The sequence below is a fragment of the Neofelis nebulosa genome, chromosome 5 (genome assembly GCF_028018385.1).
Source record: "Neofelis nebulosa isolate mNeoNeb1 chromosome 5, mNeoNeb1.pri, whole genome shotgun sequence".
In the NCBI taxonomy this organism is placed as follows: Eukaryota; Metazoa; Chordata; class Mammalia; order Carnivora; family Felidae; genus Neofelis; species Neofelis nebulosa.
This window is the reverse complement of record NC_080786.1, coordinates 157,131,461-157,154,322: the sequence shown is the minus strand read 5'-3', so window position 1 is coordinate 157,154,322 and position 22,862 is coordinate 157,131,461. Positions and strand designations below refer to the sequence as shown.

Below are 22,862 nucleotides of genomic sequence, written 5' to 3'. Positions count from 1 at the left end.
AAAGAACCCCCCCCACCGTCACCCCCCCAGCCGTGCGGCGCGGGCCACACTCACGGCTCCACAGGGAGTAGGCGAGGCGGCAGTTCAGCCGGCGGTACAGCCGCTTGCTCAGGGGCCAGAGGACCAGCGTGCACAGCTGGACGGAGTTGATGAGCAGCCCGCTCACCACGAACACGAACCCGATGAGGAGGTGCACCGCGAACTGCGTCTTCAGGTAGGCGAGCGGGCCCATGGTCGCCGCTCAGTAGCGAGTGCAGGGTCCTTCAGCGAGAACGGCCGTCCTGCAAAGGACAGGGGGCAGCGGTCAGGAGGGTGCGGGGGCCCCGGCGGCCGCGGGCCCCGGGGACGGGTCCGCGGTGCTCACGGCACGGCCCCGACCCGGGGCCCGACCCCCGGCAGCTCACGGGGGCCGCACCCCGCGACCCCACCCCGCACCCCGCAGGCCCACACGCGGACACCCCCGGGCACACAAGAGAGGCAGAAAAGACTAGAACCAATGTCCCCGAGCATTACCAGTGATTCCCTCTAGGAAACGGCATGACAGAGAGTCTTTTTTTTAGACTTTTTACCACGCATTTACCGTCGTCAAACTGCACACGAACTCTCCAGGAAAACAGATCCACGATACCGTAACTAATGCCTCCTAATTCCCAAACAGTGGTGCACTTTTTAAGCTAAAAGCCTTTGTTTTGGCTCTAACACAAAGGCGGTGACTCACCCAGGCACCTGACCAGTTTTTGTCCCCTTTTCACATGCATTTCTCATTTTCAACGGTGAAGCCAGAAGCTCACATTTCTTGGTTGAACTTGTCCCGTGAGCTGCCCCGTGACCCCCTTGTGGACAGAGAACCAAGCAGGAAGTCGTGACCCAAACTCAGGGCTGCCCGCGGCCGGGGCACCCGCAGACCTGGTCCGTGGGAAAGGCGCCCGCACCCTCTTTGGGGGTGGGGCGCGGAGGGGGCTCTGAGCCACACACCGGGCTCCCCGACCCTCCAGGGCAGGCCCCGCATCACTTTACAAGCTGACCACACCTGCGGGCACACGGGAACCGGCCACCCCCAGAGAATAAACCGACTGGGCCAGAAATAAAGTGCAGTGCCTTTTAAGGCCGAGTCATAAAAGCACAACTCTGCCCGGCCCCCGGTCCTTACATAGCTGGCTCTGGGGGACCTGGCTGCCCTGCCAGGAGGACACGTGAGCGGCAGGCTCTGGACGCGGAGGCTGACTGTCCAGCTCCAGCCAGACCTTCGGATGCCCGCAGCCCCACGAGCAGTCCCGACCGACCCAGCCCATTGTGTCTGAAGTGCCCACCCTGAGAAGCATCTTACTGCCTCCTAGGGGGTCACTGCAAACCCCCCTCTGAGCAAACAGAAGCACAGACAGGCTCAGTGCCTGGCTCAGGGTCACAGCGAGAGAAGGATCAGGACCAATTCCAGAGTAGGCAGTGAGGCCGGGTCCACGCTCCTCCCACGGGCAGAGGCCCTTCGGTAAAGCAGTCTCAGACATACCGGCCGGGCCTGACCACACACTTCTTCCTTGCCCTGGAGGCAATGGCTTTGGCCAGACCTGGCATTGCTGCCCGTCCTCCGGCACCGAGGCCGGCCCGTGGCAGGCTCTCTGCACCCCACCGCTCCAGCAGGCCCGGCTCTGCCCGCACCCCCACCATCTCGGATTCGGGCCACGTGGGCCAGAATAACCAGGGTCCCCGGAAGCCAGCTCAGAGATCGGCACCTCAGCCGTCATGCTTTTTGAGGCAGATTCCTAGGTTCTGTGGCCGACCTGCTGTTTCCATCACTAGGGCGCGAGGTATGAGAATCTGATGTTAAAGTCAACCTTATCGAGGTACAACTCACGACAGCTCAGACGCGCTCACTGCTGTGCGGCGGGGCGGCCTGGAAAGCCACTGCCGTGGTCGAGTCTGGGAGCCTCCCCTCGCCCCTGCCCCAGCAGCACCGCTCCACGCCCGGCACCGTGAACCCGGCCTCCTTTCCCGAGGGCTCACGCGAGGAGACCCACACGGGACATGCCTGGTGGCTCAGTGTGCACCACAGCTCCTTCCACGGCGTGGGGGCCCTGCTCCACGCCTGCACCTGTTTCACAACAGCCCCCGTGGCTGTGAAGGTAAGTAGCCAGTCCCTGGTCTGCCCCCGAGGCTCTGGTCTAAAAGTCCATCTGCAGAACCCCCCGGAGAGCTGCACCCACCCCTTGGCCCCATCGCCAGCACCACACCCTCCTGTCTGGGTCCAGCTGGCCTCCCGGCCGTGTCCCCAGGGCTAAGTGGGGGACCTGACAAGGGCTGATGGACGTGGTGTGGGGCTGGTAGTGGTCCTGGGGCCTCGTTCCGATGACTGCCCTTCTTTGTGAGCCTCGGCCATCACCTGTCCCTGCTGCAGCCACCCTAGGTGGGTCCTAGGTGCTGTGTGCCGGGCTCTCGGGCACCAGAAAGTGAGCCTGGCCCGGGGCTCTGCTGAGGCTGGCCGTCTTCCGGCATGTTCCCCTGCTGCTGGTCAGCCGGGCTGTCAGGATCTGGCCCAGATACCCGAGAAGTGGGGTCAAAATGCACGACTTCACCTGGGGGCCAGACTCCACCCTCAGGAACGTCACCAGCTGCGGTCAGGGGTCCTCCCTCCCACCCCGCAAGAGTACCCCGAGCCGACTGTCTGCTTGGACGCTGGCGCCCCAGCCACACGCCGCCGACACCGGCATCACAGGCCTTCGGGGACAGGCGGCAGGGGTCCCCTGCAGAAGGGTGGAGGTGGGGCGACGCCCCGTTCCCACTGGGCCCACACGCTCCCAGCCTCTCCCTGGCCTCGGCCTCCCACTGGAGGGGCAGGAGCACGGCAGGGGGGAGCCCTCGATGCAGGCCGCCAAGACCGCTGGCTTGTGCGCCCGACAAAACCGGCTTACCTTCTCACGGGACGAGTTTAAGTGAGTCTCTACGTTTTTAAACCTGACTTTAAATACGCGAGCGCTACGCACCCTGGCACATTGTGAAGTTTCTACTTTCTAAATACGACTTCGTTCTTTTAGAGGCAGCCAAGGGGGTCTATCGCCTCACTGCTCAACAGCCTCTGTCACCGTCCCCCCTCAAAACGCGGGGCACCACCCTCCTCTGGGAGGCCAGGGAGCGTACTCCCTCCTGTCTTCCCCGCCGGGTTTGCATCTCCCGTGCCGCCTCACGCGACCTCGCTGTGACGAAATACATCATGAAGTCTCTCGACGGCCACCCGACCCAGCATTCCCGAACAAGTTTACATTTCTTACGCGCGAGGCTTTAAGCCAAACAGTTCCTCCTGGATGGGTTACTCGAAGACGCTCTGTCCTAAACACTTGGTCTGCGTCTCGTCTTGGCTACGGCCACAGCACCACCGGGCGCCCCTGTGGCCACTGTTGGTGCCCGCTGGAAACTGAGGACCAGAAGGGCCCAAGCGACTTCAAGGCCTGCAGCTCAGGACGACGGGGGAGGCCAGGGCCCGGGCCTCGGCCATAAAGCTGCTCCCCAATTTGTGCGTCCAACAAAGGAAGACGAGGAAAGGCCCGGAACTCGGCCCTTCACCCGTCCGTGACCGTGACCACAGCACACCTGGGTGAGCCCCCCGCGCCCGGGCCTCAGAAGAGGCCACCTGCTTCTCAGGAGCAGCCCCTGGGGCCTGTGGCAGGCGGCCGCCCCGGCCCGCGTACCTGATACCCCCTCACTAATGCTCAGACGCCATCACCGACAGAGCAAGGAAGCCTGGGCCTGTCTCTAAGCCCCTTCACTAGATAATAGGTCTAGATCGTTCCGGAAGCCCGCATCTGCACAACTTGATCCTGACGGTGAGGTGGCTGCCTCCTGAGTTCGCACCCCTCCTCAAGGTGGGGGTGTGGGGTGGAGTCACCCCCTCAGGGCTGGAAGGCAAGGACGGACCGCCGGCCTGTCGGGAGGGCAGTAAGCCAGGCAACTGAGCTAAACGCGGCCTCACACGGAACTCAGGGGCCGCCGGCCACCACAGACGCCGACCCGGGGCGTCTGGGGACGCCAGCCAGCCTTCCCTCCAGCGTGGCAGGAAGGACTGGGAGCCCAAACCAGACCCTCCTCCCAGCTCTAGCGCCCTGCCCCCGAAGAAGGGGGACCCCTGGTGGGTCTGACACCCTGTCCCTCCCGGTGCTTTTGCTGCTACAAGCCTGTGATGCCCACGGCCGAGCTCTCTGTGGCTTAGGGCCACGAGGGGAAGGGAGGAAGCACCTTGCAGCACTGCGACACCTCACCGCCGTCACGTGAGGCCCCTGGCTGCTCTCAGAGCCCACTGGGGCACCTCCCATTATGGGCGAACGGTGTCCCTCAAAAGACATGCTGGGGTCCTAACTGCCAGCACCTCAGAATGTGGCTGTATTTGGAGACGGGGTCTCTGAAGAGGTGATCGCGTTAAATGAGGTCACTGGGGTGGGCCATAAAGCACCCTGCCTGGTGTCCTCGTAGGGAGAGATTCGGACACGGTCTCCCGCAGAGGGGGACCATGTGACGCTGTCTATAAACAGATCCCTCCCCCACAGCCCCCACGGGGATCCAGTCCCACCCACCCCTGGATCTCAGACAGCCAGCCTCCAGAACTGCCCGCCGAAGCTGCCCAGCCCGCGGCGCTCTGTCCTGGCCGCCCTAGTGGAGTGACACCCCTCCCACAAATACTCCGGCCTCGTCCCCAGACCCCAGGCCCCTCCCACGTCCTGCTGGGAAGCCTGGTCCCGCCTCACCGCTCAAGGGCAGAGTGCTCCGTCCCCTGCACCTGCCTCAGGGCCCGTCCCCAGACGCCCAGGGCCCCTCTTTCCCGGCACTGGTCCCTGGGTCCCTCTTGTTCATGAACTAGCCAGTCAGGTGGTCTGACCTTCAGATATCCTCCCAGGTGCCCCGTCCCCCGTCTTTGTGGAAACTCCCACGTTTCTGACAAAGCCTTTGCGTGGGAAAGAAACCAAGGCCGGCAGGGCGGCACCGGGCATCTCCATCACACGGGCTCCGTGCAGGGAAGCACCGCATGGGGACCAACGCAGACGCGGTGCCAGTCCCTCCACCCACGTGCCTCGCGTGCCTCCGCCCAGGGTGTCCCCATCACACAGCGGGGACGCGGCACGGGACCCGAACCAATACCGTTGTCCTCCGCCGGCACCGGGTGCCCCTTCGGCCGTGTCTCCTGCTCTGCTCTGGCTGCCTCTCCCGGTGACCTGCGGCCCGACCCCGGGGACCAGAGGAAGGTGCAGCCGTGGGACCACCCCTCTGGGACCGCTGCCCCTCCGAGCCGTGGCCTCAGCTGGCCCCGAGTGCTCTCTGTGAGCCGACAGCGGCTGGCAATGGGAGAAGACATTCAAACACGCCAGAGGGCAGCGTTTCTGATGTTCTAGATACGTGGTCTACATTACAGGACAGAAAGAGCCGCTGAGTTTCATGCGGATTTCAGTCATCCGAATTCAAAGCCCGCGATGAAGCAGAAAAGCAGAACCGTTACCTTCCCTCCTTCCCTCTGTCCCGTCCCACCCATGAAGGCCTATGCGTGAGGCACGCACAGTCCCCCGGAGGCACCACAGAAAGGCCTTGCCGGCTGGCCGCACAGAAGACACCCCAGGAGCGAGCCTGGGTGTTTGGTTTGCGCGCGGGCCGTTCTGTTGTTTCTGAGTCAGGAGACACCGGAGGACAAAACCCATGAACAGGGGAGAGTCGAGAGCGAACACCGTCTCGAATATTCTCGAGCTACCCCGAGACACGTAGACGCAACGTCAACTGCCCAAAACGTAGCCCGGAGCCAGGAGTAAGGCGCGCGCTCCCCGAGCGGCCAGCCCGGGCCGCACGGGAGCAAATCCACATCACTCACAGCGGGACCGTCTAGCCCCTTGACCGGTCCCTGACCGGCTGCTCCTCCCTCTGGCTGTAATTGTGGCAGGGGCAAGAGGGACTGGGTGGCTTCCTGGCCCACGGCCCACCTGGTGTGAGCGGGGGCGGGAGGGGCGCTGGTGGCAGACATCCTTCTGACAATGACACGGAGGGGCAGGCGCTGGCTGGCGGCCCGGGGGGCACCGCCTCAGAGGGTGACCCTGCACCCATCGATGACATCACGAATGAGAGCACAATGGCCACTGTTGTCCACGCTGACCTGACCACGACGCTGAGAGAAAGGCTGTATCCTATCATCATGTTATTGACAAGGCCAGGAAGCAGAAAGGGTATTTTTATGAGGCCAACTAAAATTGTACGTCAAACACGATCCTATTTCTGAGTCTTTGAGGGACCACCTTTCGTTCTTGGGTAAATTCACTGGCAGGGACCATCTTATCCTTCTACGGGCCAAGAAGTAGGACACGTTTCTTTGCTAACAATCGTCTGTCGCCTCGTCAGATTCCCAGAACCACCGAGAAACCGAAAAGTCTAGGAGGAGGAACAAAATCATCCCTATCTGCAAATGACAGGTGTGTATCCCGCAGACCCAAGAGAATCCACTGTGGCCAAAGTGCCACTATACACAACAGATGACAGAGTGCCGCATGCAGTTAACACAATGTACAGAGATCGACATTCTCAGAACGTTCAGTAACTCGCTCTGACTGAAGTCATCAGAAGGGACCAAGACAGCAGAGCAGTTTAGTCATTTCTACCCAACAGCCCCAGGACTGTTGGGTAGACAACTGGCCTCAGGTGGTCATCCGAGACCATAGAGCAACCCCGCAAGCCACGCACGGAAGATGGGGAGCTCCCGGCCGCTGGCGGCTCTGCCCCCACCCCCCGATCATCCGGGGCCCCGGCCGCTGGCGGCTCCCGGGTCGCTCCACTGTCTTTCTAGCAGCAGAAACAGAAAAACTGCACGTCCAGGACCAGGGGTTTCTCCTAAAGCAAGTGGGGAGCGGGCTCACAGTCCAAGCACTTAAGGCAGGAAGATAAGCCCGGGGACCGCCGTCCAGTGGGCACGCCTGCACGCAGACACGCAGATGCAGGAGGCACACGGAAGACAAGACCCCGCGTGTGTCTGCAACGAAACGATCTGACGGCGGAGCCCGCACGAGGACACGGCAGAACATCCTGAAAGACAATAAGCAGGCCTAGCAAAGGGAACAACACTGCCCTCCCTGTGCCCCTCCCCTGGCAAGGCAGGCGTCAGGACGTGGGGTCCCCTCTCCGGCGCTGGGGCCCCGCTGGCTTCAGGGCTCTGCACACGGAGAACGCGTGGTCCTTCAACCCCAGCTCGGCCCTCAGGGCCTTGCCGCCTCCCCTGTGCCCCGCGCCACCGGGCGGGGGTCCCGGGGCGGCCTGTGGGGGGCGGGCCCCGCGGAGCACGGTGGACCCACAGCCCCAGGCGGGTGCCAGCCCACTGCAGCCACACCGACGCCCCTTCCTGCTGGGCCCGGCCCGGGCTGCTGACCCGCAGAAGCCGGTGGTGGCCACAAGTGCCACACTGTGAGGGCGTGTGTTAGATGGTGACACGCGATTGACACGCAAACCGTTCTAAGTTACAGATGCACTTGAATCCTAATTAAAACACCAACCGGTCCCTCAGCTTCACCGGGAACTAGACAGGCGGGTGCTACAGCTCGTGTGGAGAACCAAACAAGAAAGAGAAGCCGAGAAGACCACGCACGGGACCAGGGAACGGCCCACAAGATGTCACAACTACGACAAAGCCTCGAGCGAGCCCCGGCCCGCGCGGACAGACAAGCAGACCAGTGAGCTGGACCGGAGCTGACGGCCCGCGGGCCCTCACGCCCGAGCAGGTGCACCCCTGCTGGACACGCCGAGTGTGGCTACTGGCTTAGCAAACACCACGCCTCAGACACGTGTCAACTTTCTGCTGTATTTGTATTGAGGCACGTGTGTATTTCTACTGTGTTTAAAATTTCTTATTGTTTTACATTTATTTATTTTTGATAGGCAGAGACAGAGCACAAGTGGGGGAGGGGCAGAGAGAGAGAGAGAGAGAGAGAGAGAGAGGGAGACAGAATCTGAAGCGGGCTCCAGGCTCCGAGCTGTCAGCACAGAGCCCAACGCGGGGCTCGAACTCACAAACCACGAGATCATGACCTGAGCTGAAGTCGGACACCCAACCGACTGAGCCACCCAGGTGCCTCTCTACTGTGTTTAATACGTTACAATAAGTAGGATACAAAATTAACTTAAAACCATTACGGGAATCAGGAGGCTCTTTTAGCATCATATATCTCCTCAACCAGTGGGTGAAAAGAGGCAATTAAACAACAGGCCAACCTCCCCTCCGGGCCCACGAGTCCCGTGCAGCCACCGTGGGCTCCCTCCCGCCACACCGCTCCTGGTGAGAATCGAATCCCAAGATGGGATCTAAGGCCCCAGATATAAGCCATAAAGGAACCCCATCCCCTCTTGGAGTGACTGCTGTGGGCCGTGAGGCCCAGTTCCAGGCAGGGGGACACAGGGAGGGGGGGACAGGGGAGACGTCCATAGGTTCTTGCAAGAAGGCGTCTGTTTTAGGACAAGAGACAAATCCCTCTGGGACGCCCTCTGCCCTTCTGCCCCGAGTGAGGAAGGGTGGCTCAAGGTCAGCATGAAGCAACACATATGAGGCCTAAAGGCCCAGAGTGTGGAAGACGCGGGTCCTGCGAGGCCGGGACCTCGCAGGCAGAGAGGACCCGTCGCACGCATCTAAGCCACCGTTTCTGGGACGCCAGCACGCGGGTCTGGGTGTCATACCCAGGCGCTCCATCAAAGCCTGCTGAATGCATGATGCGTGTTTACCGCGCGTGCACCGTGACAAGCGTCACCCAGTCCCCGGGAGCATCCAGGCCGGAACCCTTGGGTCAAGAGCGGCGGAGCGCCACAGATGTCCCCCAGAACCTCACGCTTCGGCACACTCCGAAATGTGGCCACTTTACAAATTTCACAGAATTTCGACCCTGGGACCAAGAGAAGTCAACTTGGACTCCACGATCCTCCGACTTTTCCGTGGGCCCTGCCCTTCCCCGCGCGGCTCTGGCTGGAACGAAGTACGTTGTCAGTAAGGATGTGCCGACTCCAGGGTTTCCCCTTGTCACCGCTCCCCAATCCCTGCTGGCTCCTTTGTAAGTGGCTCCTGTAGTAAAGCCTCCTCCCTCTGAATACCATTTCCCCTCTGTCAGGACCAGAGAGACACAAAGAATGAAGACAGAAATCACGGCAGTCCTGAGATAGACCAGGTTTCAGAAAATGGAACTTCTGCTGATCCTTTGTGAAAAGATTACTTGAGGGTGTAGTCCAGCGAAACAGGAAGGAAAGAGAAAGACATGGGATTTAAGACAAAGAACTCACCCCATTACGCAATGGAAGGAAATGCCGGGATAAACACCCGTAGGTGGCCCGGAAAGAAAACTGCTCCAAACTAGAACCAGAGATCTTTCAAGAACAAAGAATTTGTTCCACAAAGAATACGATTAAGGAGCTAGAAGATTTTGGTATTGAAGGAGAAATAGGTTTCTTTTCTCAAAAATAAAAATGAAGCAATTAACATTTTCAAGTAACAAAAAAAAAAAACAAAACCCTGCCAGGAAACTGTGGTGCAGACAGAGATCGCACTAACACGGGGCGTGGGTTTCTACGGTTGGCTTCACGAGCGACTTCCTCCTCCAAGCAGCACAGACTTAATGACGGGATTCTCATGCCTTCTCTGTGGCATCGGCAGGGACTAATTCATTAAAAGTTTTATTGTGAATGCTGTTTCTTGACTTTCAATATTTGAAATCGACCTACAAAAGAAGCGTGGAGAACTCAATTATAACGACCGCACAGATACGAATGTCGTAAACCCAAGTTATTTTACACAGAGCAGGTCAGGAGGGCTTTGTTCCAGTTGATTGAACCCAAAGTGAAAGTTCAAGTATACTGAAGTATTAGGGGAAGAGCAAAATAACTAAAAATAATGCTAACCCAGCAAACTCGGGGGCGGTGAGGAGTGACAGGTGCCTGTCACACTCGCAGAGAAGCAAAAGTCTAGAGCCGCGCCTGGCACGCGGTGGATGGACACTTGGTAAATATCGGCGAGAGAACTGGGTGGGTTAGTGAGTCACGGAACGGAGCATCAGCAAACGGTCGGGAATCAGCGGCCGGACGGCTTTGGAGCCACGACCCTGAGAACCAGAGGAAGGGACGGGTGGGAGCTCACTTTCCTTTAAACCGGGCAGGCTGCCAACTCAGAGAAATGCAAATATAAAGCGATTTAAGGTCTGGGTTAATGCCAACCGTGAAATAGCACCTTTAAAGGTGAAAAGAGTCCTCGTGTAACTCGGTCAAGGGAAAATGACCTGCAGGTCTCAGCTCAGCGGACACGTTCGAGGGGCCCCCACGCCCACCGTGGGTTTCTCCACTGAGGAACGGGGGCAGGTGTGCACTGGGCCCAGGGCTCAGCCAACAGTTCTTGTCCCGTGTCTGTGGCCTCAGCGCGTGACGTGATCGTTCTGAATTTCGGTTTCTGACTTGAAAGTAAGGGTAAGAGGACCTTTACTACCAGAACCACGGGCTGGCTCCAAGGATGAAATAAGGGCAGGTAGGAGTGTCCCTGAAAACTCGTCAGGGTTTCATAAACACACTGGGTTCTGAAGGAGCCTTCGTAAAAGTGCCGCTTTCCGTACCAGTGACAGATATTTAAATCATCGCGAGCATTGGTAAAACTCCGTAACTGACACACTGACGCCGGGAACCGACCTGCTACCAGAGGGCCTCACGGTCACATTCGTTGGGGAAACTGCACGGCACACCCCACGCTGAGGAGGCCTGATGCACACCCAGGAGAGCCACGCCGAAGCCGCGGTCTGACCCCGACGCTTTGTCAGTGAGCCTCTGAAGCTTCTGTGATTCGGACCCGCTTTCCCTCAGGCAGCCGACATCAGTGAGATTTTAATTCTTTCTAAATTCGTTCTTTTTTAAGTTTATTTATTTTGAGAGCAAGAAAGACAGTGTGAGTGGGGAAGGGCGGGGGGGGGGGAGAGAGAGAGAGAGAGAGAGAGAGGAGAGAGAGAGAGAGAGAGAGAGAGAGAGAGAGAGAGAGAGAGAGAGAATCCCAAGCAGGCTCCACACTGTCAGGGCAGAGCCCTATGTGGGGCCCGAACCCACGAACTGGGAGATCATGACCTGAGCCGAAATCAAGAATCAGACGCTTAACTGACTGAGCCACCCAGGTGCCCCTAATTCTTTTTTTTTAAGGTTTATTTATTTATTTTGGGGGGGAGGCGGGAGGAAAGAGAGAGAAAGAAAGAGAGAAAGAAAGAGAGAGAAAGAGAGAGAGAGGGAGAGAGAAAATCCCAAGCAAGCTCCAAGCTGTCATCGAGTCAGAGCTCGATGTGGGGCTCGATCTCATGAACCACGAGATCATGACCTGAGCTGAGGTCAAGAGTCAGACGCTCAACTGACTGACCACGCGGGCACCCCGAGATTTTGATTCTTTACACACACACACACCTTGAAGGCCATGGTAGAAATCTCTATCGGACATGGTTGTAAGTCACTAACTTTTAAAAGTAGCTACTGTTGTAACTTCAAGTAAGGGCTTTGGTGCCAGTGTGTCTTTCCAGAAAGAGCCCAGAGAACCCAGAGCCATACTTCGGCTGCGATAACGGGGAAACTTATCAACAAAGCAGTGTGGGGGAGCCGCTGACCGGGGCGCTGCCTACGCCAACGACGAGCTTGCAGGGACGGGACCCGCAGGGGTGTGCAGGCAGCACTGGAAGTGAGGGTGCCCCAGGCCTCCCCTAAACGTCTCTGTCCCTCGTAAAGATGTAAAACATCTTTCCCCTGTGCAGCTGGTTCTTAGCGGCAGGAATCTGCGCTCCTTAAAATGAGGAAGATCCCTAAACCAACATATGAAATGCCACTTAGGCCAGTGAATTTGTTAAATATTTGAGATACAGAGGGAGGGCGGTCCAGCTCTTCCTAAGGTCTCCTCAGAGGGCACGAGGTCAGCCACGGCCGGGCCCCCAGGTCGCGCCGGGTGACGGGCGGGGAGGCGGGGCTCCGGCCCTGATGTTATTCAACAATTTAAAGAAGCACAGACGAGGTCCGTGTGCGTTTCACGGTGAGCGTGACGTCTGAAAGGGGGTACCTGCCGGCGACGTTGCCGAAGAGAAGTAACGGTGGGCGACCAGAGGCGGTGAGTGTGCGCTTGGGGGAACCCACGCCTCCCTATGTCTGTCTCACGGGTGGGTCCTGGGGGTCTTACACCCAGAAGCGAAGCCAGGCTTTCTCAGAGAAGCACGGTCGCCTCCCTGGCTGCTGTGCCCCGACGTCACTCTGCTGACAGACCTGCAGGAGGGAGGAGGGGGGACGCTTCCGAAAGCGGCGCTCCGGCACGGGGCCGGGGCCACGCTCTGGCCGCGTCCGGCCTCTTGCTAGCGAAGGGCTCACCTCCGGGCACGTGGAGAAGCCCACCATGGAGACGGTCCTCGCCGGCAAGAGGGCAGCGGACGAGAAGGTCTCTCTCCTGGATGCCGTGACGTCTGCAGAGGACAGCCGTAGCCGTCTGAGCAGGGCCGGGCCACACGGCAGAGCCTCGGAAAGAAGTGGGTCTCTGATGGCATCTTGGAGCCCAGAGTTCTATTCCCTGACCCTGAGCTTCTCCTGGAAGTGCTCACAAATTCGCACAGCCGGAGGCATCTTGACCAGAACAGAGCACTCCTCTCCAGCACCTTCCGGGGAGGGGCTCCCCCTCGGTGCCGGTCACAGCGCTCCAGAAGCCCAGGCTGGCTGAGCGCACGCCAGTCTGGGTGGGACTCCGGGCCCGGGGAGACTGGCGGCCGAAAAGGCAGCACTTAAGCCCAGCACAAACTGGGGAGGAGACCGTTCTGTAGACCCAGGGCAAGAAAACCTCAATGTTTTCTCCCAGTTCTGAGCGTGGGGGACAAGGACAGGGACGGGGGCGGGGGGACGGGGGCACAGCTGGGGCTGCTCGACTCTGCCAGCCAGATCACAAGAAGCTGCAAAAACATTCTTCCATCTGGGTTTCTGTCCACGTGTGGATGGAGTGACGACTGAGTGGCTGGGGCAAGCGTCAGGACCGAGGGGACCCGGCGAGCCCGTGCCCTCGCCAGCACACCGCAGCTGGCCAGGCTTCAGAGCCACACGAGCTGCCTCTCCTCTCCTGGCCTCCACACGCCATCGATTACCAGGACAGGGGTGGGGGGAAGGGGGGCACCTTTGCTGCGACACACCCCTGGGCTGGTGGACCCCTCCCCTGACCGAGAGCATCTGGAAGTTTATCATGAAAGTAAGTGATCTCTCGTCCCCTGGGGGCCCCAGCGGGGTCTGGGGAACCACCTGGCCAAGACCCGGAGCTCCTTCAATAGGGGACAAAAGTCCTTCCTTCCCTCACCTGGGCCAATTCTTCCCCTGATTCACCCCTGTCACCTTTCTGTGGTCCCGTGTAACTCTTTGTAAATTCTATCAATCGTTTTCACGTAAGATCTAAAATGCAAATAACTCCCGGGCATAAATTCATTCTGCACGGTAAGTGACACGGAGTTGGGGAGGAAGGGGCTCCCAGCTCCTAGCGGGCAGGAAAGGGCCTTCGTGTCCTGGACGGCAGGGCAGGGGCCGCGTAGGCACGGAGCCCCCGAACACACCGTGTGCAGCGCCCTCCGCATCGTCAGAACGGAAGTGATAATCGGATCAACAGACGGGAAAGCCTCGGGCAAACAGAATTCCCAGCCAGACCGTGTGCTGAAGAAAACAAAACTAATCTGGGTCAGAACCTTCACAAGAGCCAACGTCTCAGTGTCTCTTCACCGGAAATCACCCCATTTTCTGGCCCTAAAAAATGAAGTCAGCCACAGACCTGGGGTTTCGGGTCTCCCCACCGGCCACCTTGACGACATCCAGCACCGGGCGGGGGCCAGCTCCACCCGATGGCTCCCATCCCCGTGCCCCGGCTACAGATGATCACGTGCAGACAGGGCACACGGTTTCCCATTCTACAGATGGAAACGGCCTGGAGCACACGCGCCCCATTCACCATCGCGGCCTGGTGTGGGGTCGGGCTGGACCCGAGTCTCGGGAACCCCAGGCCGGCGGGGTCAGCACCACCTCTCGGACTCCCCACCTCCCAGCAAGAACCAGTGTGCGCGCGGGTCACGACAGCCAGAAAGGGCTGCGAGTGACTCACCGCAAAGCAGCTCAGCCTGCCTGGGTACAGCAGGGTGGCCTCTCCGTGATGGAAACTACCCACTTTCCGCTTCATCGACGGACCACCCCGTGAGCCCCCCGCGCCCACGGCGGGGTAAGAGGTCGGGGGGCACCAGGAAGCTGACAGAGCTGCTCCAGGCGCCAGGCGCCCGGCCCCGGAACCTTCTCCAGGAACGTCCCAGAACGTCCCAAAGATGTTCGCCACAGGGCGAGGTGGGATCTCCCTGGGCTGAGCCCCGGACACAACCGGCAGGACTGACACTGACTTCCCTGCCGACCACGAGGGCCCCTTCCCAAGCGGGAAGTTTGTGGCACACGGAGAACAGGAGGGGAAGTGGAAGAAAAGCGAGGCCTGGGGCCCCTGCGCAGGGACGGCCCAGAGCCTGCCAGGCCGTACTCACCAGTAGAAGTAATAGGCCAGGGCCACGGCGACCAGGGCGGTGCACACGCCCGAGAAAAGGCAGGCTGAGTAGCTGGACAGCATCTTTGGACCCCTGGAACCCTGTGCCCGAGAAAGTCTGACAGAAGGAGACCGGCGGCCTGAGCAGCGTCAGCCCCTGGCCGGCGGATAAGGAAGAGGGATTACGTCCAGACTATGGCGCCCGTGTCCGACGGGCCGGGGCCACCAGGACCATCTGCTCAGCCCCAAGGGGAACACACACTTCCAGGCGCCACCTTCCCCCCGCCCCAGGCCCCTGCAGGCCTCACAGAGCAGCCCAGACGGAAACAGGACTCCTTAAATGCCAGCCTCCCCCCACCTGCTGCAGGGGCCCGCGGGGCCACTAATCCAATAAGCAGCTTTGCCGGGAGCCACCGTGAGCTGCTGGTGTCACGGGGCTGGGCCGGGACGCAGGTCAGCGGCCCACAAGCACACACCGTCTCTCCCCCACCTCTCCAAAGCCACAATGGCACGACCCCAACACAGCGCGGCCGGGGGGGGGGGGGGGCCGTGGGGTCAGCTAGTGACAGGGAGCCCGTGCTTGGGCCACCAGGTGATGGACAGACGTCCTGTACTCGGGGCCGGGTCCCAGCCCACAGCTGCCGACAGAGGAGGGCTCCTGGGGGGAAAGCCACACGTCTTACTCTTGGGGAGTCTGTGCTGGAGGAACTGAGGGAAGGTGGGGGGATGTGTGCCTCTCCCCCGTCTCCCTGAGACTTGGGATCTGTGACGGGGCTGAGGCGAGATCAGGTGACCCAAGGACAGAAGCGTCACCCCACAAAACCCGCTCCCAGTGAAGAAGGCCTCAGCAGACACCTGAGGAAGCGGGGTGGGGGGTGGGGTGGGGGGTATTTGATCATGAGGGTGTCTTGAGGATTCTTCTGGCCGGAGAACCTTCCTCGGGGCTAGGGCGCGGGCCCAGGGGGAAATGAAGTCACTACTGTCACTCTCCTACACAGGAGACTGGGCCAGCGCTCCCATCCTGCACCTCCCCCGTCCCCCCCTCCCCCGGGCACCACTGTGAATCTGCAGCACAGGAACTCCCGTGGGACCCTGAGGCAGCAGGTTCTGGGGCTTCTGGACGGGTCACTGCAAGGCTCCTTCTAGAAGCATCTGTCATCTAGCTTCTGGCCTGACAGGTCTCAGGAGAGAAGGCGGGTCACTACCCTGCACTCCGTCCACTGGAAGGGGCTTCAGAGGATTGTCCTGAGCACCGTCTTGCTGGCTAAGGCTTTTCCAAGTCCTTAATCCCGGGTGCTGGCGGCCTTGGCGGACTGGCTCTAACGTAGCCGTGCCCATCCTCCCGGGACGGAGGGGGCCCTGGAGGTGCCGCTCCCTGCCAGGCGCCCGGACCGCTGCCTCTCCAATGGGTCACGAAAAGAAAGCCCTCCTCTCCCAGAGTGCCGTTCAGGACGTGCGTCCGCAGAACCAGCCCGTGGGGGACCTCGGTGTGTGACACGTGAGGACACGGGCCTGGGGGACCATGAGGCCCACCCCCCAGCCAAGGTCTCCGTGCAGGGCGGCAGGTGGCCCTGACTCGTCCCGTGAGGACCTTCTGAGGCCGGACAGGCCCTGCCCTCCTTGGTAAAGGCTTCCGTTGGGCGCTCCGGCCTGACCTCCGGGGTGTGGCCGCAATGACTCGTCTTGAGTGGAAAGTGGGTCACAGACCCCTCCCGGCTGCCCCCGCAGCCCCCCAGACACACCTTCCAAACTCCAGCCCCTGAGACCGGGGGCCGCGCCGTCCAGGCCCGGGAGCTGCCCCCCAGCCCCCCTCCCCGCACCCTCTCCCCACCCCCACCCCCGCCACCGCCCTCCCTCGAGGCTCTCGTTCTCCACACCTCGTTAGGTTGAGAACAAAGCTAATTTGAACGTATTGCACAAGAAAGCGTCACGGGAACGTAGTCTCCGGATTATTTCCCTGCCCCTGAACGTTAGTGATTCCCGCCAAAAGGGTGAAAGAGCGTGTGCTGGCAGGAGTTCTTGGCGCTGAGAGCAGCCACGGGGAAAAAGTATCCTTTAAAACTCTGTAACACTTCCTCAGAGGAAACAGTTTCTCCCCGTGCAGTCAGTCGGCACACTCCAGTCCCCCTGCTTGACTGGTGGTGACCACACCCGTCGGGCGGGGCCACGCGCAACGGCAAGCATGTTGTGATTGTTATCGTGTGGTCCCAGAGCAGGTTCTCTGCTACCCCCGCTGACCCTGGGGCCAGCAGGGGCCCAGTGAGGAGGGGGCCGGACAGCCGGAGGGGCCCCGCGGAGCCCCCGGCGACAGCCAGACGCTCCTCCGTCCGGTACCTGCTGGGCTCCTGCAAACGAGGAACCCGCCAACCACAGCCCAGACAGAAAGGAGATCAGAGAGACGACCGCCAGAAAGTTCGCCAAGCGCAGCCACAGGGAGGGCAAGTGGCGGGCAAGCCGGGGCGCACCGAGGGCCGTGCCTCCCTCCACCCTCCGGGATGGACCCACGATCCCCCTATCCCTGCAGGGGAGGGGCGGGGGGGAGTTGCGGCACAGCCGGCCCTGGGCTCCCCGCTCCCCGTCAGCCTCCCCGTCCTGTTCTCTGTGCTCACCGCCAGCAGAGCTCTGGCCGTCCCCGGCCCACCCTGACCCCACACAGAAACCGGGAGCCCCTGCCACCAGCTCCTGCAGTCCTGGCTCTCAGGGGGGACCCCACGTGGAACCTGCCGGAATCGGGTGCTTGCTAACAGTGTCATGTGAGAGAGGCCACACGGGCCATGCCCAGACACGCTGGTGAGGGGCCACGGGGGGCCCTGCCCACATGCATGAAGCCACACCCACATACACGCCGAGGCCACGCCAAGCGACAGATGCTACTGCAGACCAACCACGTGGCGATCCCGACGGCTCTGCCCTCGGCACGACTGCAGCTCTGAGTCCCTCTGCCCCAAATCCCCAAAGAGCTGGCAGCCTGGGGTCCGAAACGCGGCCCTCTGAGCGCCCCGCTGCCCCCAGCGTGGCCCCCTGGAGTGAATCCGGCCGCTCCCAGGGGCGGGACGGCACATCCTGGCGCTTGTCCTGATGTGTCCACGCCTCGACGCGAGCTAAATCACGGCTGATCGCTATTTCCCACGCGTCACCAAAGACACTGCTGATCCTCAGGCCGTGCTGCCTCCACACCCAGTAGAGCAGCCACAACGTGCAGCTTCCGGAAGGAAAGATGCTGGGGACCAAGCACTGTGCTGCGGGCCCCGCCTCACAGACACGCCGGCCCCGGCAGTGAGACTCCCCCTCCGCCCCATACACCGTCGTCCGCGTGTTAGGTTAACGAGGTGCTCGGGGAACGCACCACCTCACCGGCCTGTCTTCCAGATCTCCCTCGGCCTCAGACCCGGGAAGAAGCCTCTGGATGCCAGCTACACAAGCACTCTAGAGCAACAGGGAGAGAAGCTGCCAGAGGCCCTCACTTAAGACTCCCCACAAGGCCTCACCGAGCCCCCTCCTGCTGGCAGAGTCGCGACCCCGACCTCGTTCTCATGCCCGGGGCGTCGTCCCTCCCGCTGACCGCTTGGGCACGGGCTCCCGCCGCTTTCTGCAGCCCTTCTTCGGAAAGGCTCTGAGTTCCTTGAGCTTTCCCTGTTGGTCCCGGCACGACGCAGGAGGAGGCCGCGCTGTGGCCCCAGCACCGGCCAGCCAAGTGCCCTCCAGTCCCTCGCGGGACACGACCGACGGATGCCTGCTGCTCCACGGGGACCTGGCCGCGGGCGCCTGAGGGAGGCCGGCGGTGCTGTGTTCAACCTGGTCTGCCTCCCGCAGCTTCAAATACACGAACAAGTCGGGGGTGGGGGGGGGAGCAAACATCGAGGCCCACTCGCGACAAGCCTCTTCGCTTCGACTCACCCTGGGGTCAAGGAGCCGGCGGTGGCGCTTCCAGCAGTGAGGCTGGTGCTCCCCGGGAGGCTGACGGTGTCCTTCCAATCCACACCGGGATGCGCGGGGAGCACGGGTTACCATGCAAACCAAACACGGGTAAACAGCCTGAGGTGTGCACACAGGGAAGCCAGCGGCCAAATCTCAAGTGCTTTGAAGCACATTCGGAAACTCTTGTGCCAGACGCTGTGCAGCTTGTGGTCACCGCGCGGTGTGGACACGGGCGGGTCGGGGTGAACACGCACGGGGGCGTCCGGCAGCGGGCATCCCGGGGCAGCGCCTCACTCTTGGGGAGCGCCTCGCTCGTGAAGGGCGGGCCCGGAGGGGACCAGCCGGTCTGAGACACGGGGGTCGCCCTGCTCAGCCTCCCGAGGACACGTGACCCGGCTCGCTGGCCCTGGGCCACCTCGAGCACCGGGCACCGGGATGACGAGAGTGCACTCATCGTTTCAAGACTGCACTTGGGACTGGTTGCCAAGCTGTGCTCGTAACTGCAGCCTCTGAGATGCAGCTACAGGCCAGGGGCGGGTGACGGGCGGAGAGTTGTGCACACGGCACTGAGGCACCTGCCGGGACAAGGGGTCTGGTCAACGAGCAACAACACCCCGGCTGGCACCAAGGAGCGGCCGGCCCGGCGTCCCCTCCGCACACCGCGGACACGGGTGTCAGCGCACAGAACCGGGAAGCGCCCGCGCGGGGAGTGCCCAGGGGCTCCGTCTGTGTGCCCGACGTGCCAGCTTGGTCTCTCTGACACGCGGCGAGCACGGGAGCCGGTTTGCAGAGCCCCGCTGTCCCAGGCGATGGTGGCAATAAGGACACGGTTGCATCGAAGGCGCCTGTTGTTCCCAGGGGTAGGATAGCCGGTGGGGGGGGGGGGGGGTGCTCAAGGGGACGAGAGAAGCTGGGCTGGACCCCGGCCTCCTACCTCTCTAGGCCAGCCGGGGGCTGGACGCTGTGGGGCAGGCCGAGGGCCCAGGGGGAAGGGCCCCAGGCTGCTCTGCCGGGTGGCAGGAAGGCTGGTCTCCTGAGCTGGCTCCTGGGTGTCCCTCCCATTTCCCCACACATATTCCAGAGAGGTGTGCTTTCCTGCGGTCCCATGTCCCTCTCAGGAGCACAGAGCTGGGGGGGTGGGGGGAGGTGGCCGGAGCACCCGCGAGCACCCGGGTCTGAGCCCCCGACCCTCCCTGCCCCTCCCCGCAGAGGACTTGACTCTCTCCTCAGGGAAACTGCCACACCCAGCTGCCCAGAGCAGGAGCCCAAGTTCCGGAACTGCAGTCGAGATGCTCTAACGCCAGCTGGAGCGCACAGTCCCGTGCAGGGTGACAGCTGTCTAGAACTGTCACTGTCACGGGGCGTCCCGATGCCCCCCTGTGTCCGTCTGCTCGTTCAGTCTTCGTGGCACCCTCAGGAGGTGAGCTCTCATGAGAGTCATTTCACAGATGAGGAAACTGAGGTACAGAAACGCTAAGCCACCTGCCCAGAGTCACGCGGCGAGCACGTAGCAGAATCAGGATTCTAACACAGGCCGAGTACCCGTCAAAGCACCGCTTCCACGAGCAGGAACTGTGTCGTCAACAACCGAGACGCCAAGCCAACCGGAAACGCCCATTCTCCCATCGCACCCACCGAAAGGCCGGTCTCCCCCACGGCTGAGAACACGGGCTCGAGGCAGGAGCGGCGCCTGCCACGGCTCACGAGGAGGGCAGCGGAGGGCCCCGCAGGGAGACCGGCCGCGGGAGGGGCGCTCCCTGGCGGGATTCTACAGCCAGGCCTGTGAATAAGACGTGTGAAGTCACAACACCCCCGCTCTGGAGCCCTAAGGAGATTCTGTAAGTTGGCAGGGAGTAGGACATTCTTGCTGTAAAATGTGAAACCAGGCAGAGGCAGGGTGTGAAAGGGAGATCAGCCTTCGTCCCACGCCAGGCCCGGGGCCGACGGCTGGTCTTCTGATGTCTGTACTTTCCCAACTCTGGCTCACACTTGACACGGTGGCCCCACCCCGGTTTTCCTGCCCGGCGCCACCTGCTAGGGACTGAGGGTTTGCGCCCCGGCAAGCGCACGGGCTGGAACCTGACCACCGAGGTGACGGCACGGGGAGGTGGGGCCTTCGGGCCTCGTGATCAGATCACGAGAGGGGAGCCCCCGTGGTGGGGTCAGTGCCCTTCTCAAAGAGACCCCAAGAGCTCCCCTGCCCCTCCCCACACGAAGATACAGAGAAGCTGCCGGCTGTGAAGCAGGAAGGGGCCTCCCCAGACACGGAACCTGCCGGCACCTTGATCTTGGACTCCTCGCTTTCAGAAGCGTGAGAAAGAAATGTCTGTGGCTCACAAGCCGCCTGGGCCGCGGGATTCTATTCGAGCGGCCTCCAGCGGAAGGTACCGCCGGCCGTGTGGCAGGTGACGGCAGGGACGATGGTGTGACAGCCGACACGAGGCAGGGACTCACGGCTGCCCAGGTCCCCAGCTGCAGGGGTTCTCAGAGACCCCGCTGGGCACCCCACCTCCCGTAGCCCCCACAAGTGCCCCTGTGGCCCTTCCCTGTTCCAGCTGCCCAGGCCTCGGATGTCGGGTTGCAGCAGGGAACCGGGGAAAGAAGTCAAATTTATTTTGGAAAATGAGTTGATTTTTGTAAGTTTTATGAGAGATGGTATCTTCAAAAGAGATTATTCTCGCGGCCCTGCCTGGTCCGCCGAGCCCGGCAGCACCCGGCACCTTGTCCTTGTGCCACGCGTCTGGACCGACACAAACCGCGCCCACAAATCCCGCTGGACCCGAACAGACCAGCTGTGAGCACGGAGACTGGCAGTCTCGCCCGATGCCACGCTCGACCGCGGACACCCCTCCTGTGCCACCCTTGGGCTCTTTGTCGGGAGCAGCCGCTGGAGGCGGCTCACCTCCGCCACCTTCCCAGGACGCCAGGTGACCAGGGACCTTCTCTCAAGCACATTCCTGCCCACCTTTGCTCAAAAGAGGTCTTTGCACCCACTGTAAACGCCCCACAGACAGCTGACTCACCCCTATCTCTGGGGCCAAGATGCAAAGCCTCCAGCCCCCTCTGCAGACTTCTGATTGTGGGTGTCCCCGGCCCTCCCTGCTGCCTGCTGGTCTGAGGGACCGGCCATGGCACCCGTGCGGGTGGACGCGCATCCTCGGACACCCGGGGGCTGGCATCTGGCCCTCCTGTCACCTCCCAGGGCTGCCGTTCACCACCACCCTCTGAGCCGCCCCCAGCGTGTGCTGGGGGCCGCGGCTGCCCCCGCCGGAAGGAACGCCCGCCCCGTCTGACTCTGGGGTTTGGGATCAAGAAGCATTGGGACACTGAAGCCACACTGTGCAGAAGGTCGGTGACAAACTGGCTTTTCACCTCATCTCCTGGCATTGAATTCAGCTCCCCCCCCACCCCCTCCCCCCAGACAGCGTCACTAGCTCACAGCCGGGGCTGCGTCCAGGTCCTGTCTTGTCTTAGCAGGTGAGCATCCGAAGCAGCCACGCCCTCACGGGGTCCCTCCAAAGTGCTTCCCCAAACAAGCTTCATCTGGAGGGAAGCCCAGCTCCGGCTGCAGGCCGCCCCGCCTTCTCTCGTCACCCTGACCGTGAGCCTTCTCTGTCTCCGTGCAGCTGCACCTGTCTGGCCGTCCAGGGCCCTCGCTCTAGACCAGGGACAAAAGACTTGAGGCCCTCGCTGTGTTGTGATGTCGGGAACGCGCAGCTCAGACAGAGGGCCAGCCGACGGCCAGGCTCGTCCCGCAAGGTCGAGGGGCTGTGTCCTTCTTGCCCTCCCGGTTCCTCTCCTCAGCAGGACACCCCGCGCCAGCCCCGGGTTCCCAGCACAACCCGGCCGCGCGTGTCTCTGTCTACCGCGGGGCACTTCCCTCCCTGGGGTGTGTCCTTCAGTGCCATTCCTGGGCCGGGGCAGCCACCTTGGTCTGAGCTCGTCTGTTGCTGGTTGGGGGGGAGTGGGGGGGGGGGGGGGAGGGACATGTGCTCTCACATTACCTGCCGCAGCAGAGCCTCTGGGTGGTCTGTGTCTTCACTGACGGGCCCCACGTGCTTCCCGCAGGCAGCAGAAACCCTTCCCGCGGCCCCCTGCCCCGGGAGAGCCCGGCCCAGGCACGCCCCCCCACCCCACCCCCCGTCTCCCCGCCTGCAGTGACAAGTTCAGGGACAGCTGGCTCTTTGGGCCCAGACTCACTCCGGGGAGCTGCCCCTGTAGCTGCACAGACTTACTAAACCGTGCAGAGCTACGCAGATATCTGTGCAAAACAGGGAAGGAGAGGCCGTCATTCCTGTTAGCGTCGGGCTGAGTCCTCCGCCAACACTTGTAAAGACAAGGGGCCGGTGGTCACGTCACATAAGGGAAGGAACACGTGAGAAGGGAGAGAACAAGCACGCCGAGTCCCAGGGAGCGT

The 22,862-nt window shown here is 61.8% G+C and overlaps 1 protein-coding gene across 5 annotated transcripts in view; it reads right to left on the bottom strand.

Annotated features, from left to right (window-relative positions):
• AGPAT3 (1-acylglycerol-3-phosphate O-acyltransferase 3) overlaps positions 1-22,862 on the bottom strand; it is an 82,675-nt gene that overhangs the window by 21,408 nt on the left and 38,405 nt on the right. For 2 of the 5 annotated variants that reach the window (XM_058732159.1, XM_058732162.1), the window contains exon 2: positions 55-281. In XM_058732159.1, the coding sequence (XP_058588142.1) occupies positions 55-232 (178 nt within the window). In that variant the 5' untranslated portion in view covers positions 233-281. Of the gene's footprint in view, positions 1-54; positions 282-5,948; positions 6,078-14,528; positions 14,839-18,051; positions 18,295-22,862 lie in introns of those variants that run through there. The other 3 variants (XM_058732163.1, XM_058732161.1, XM_058732160.1) reach the window with 3 other exon arrangements.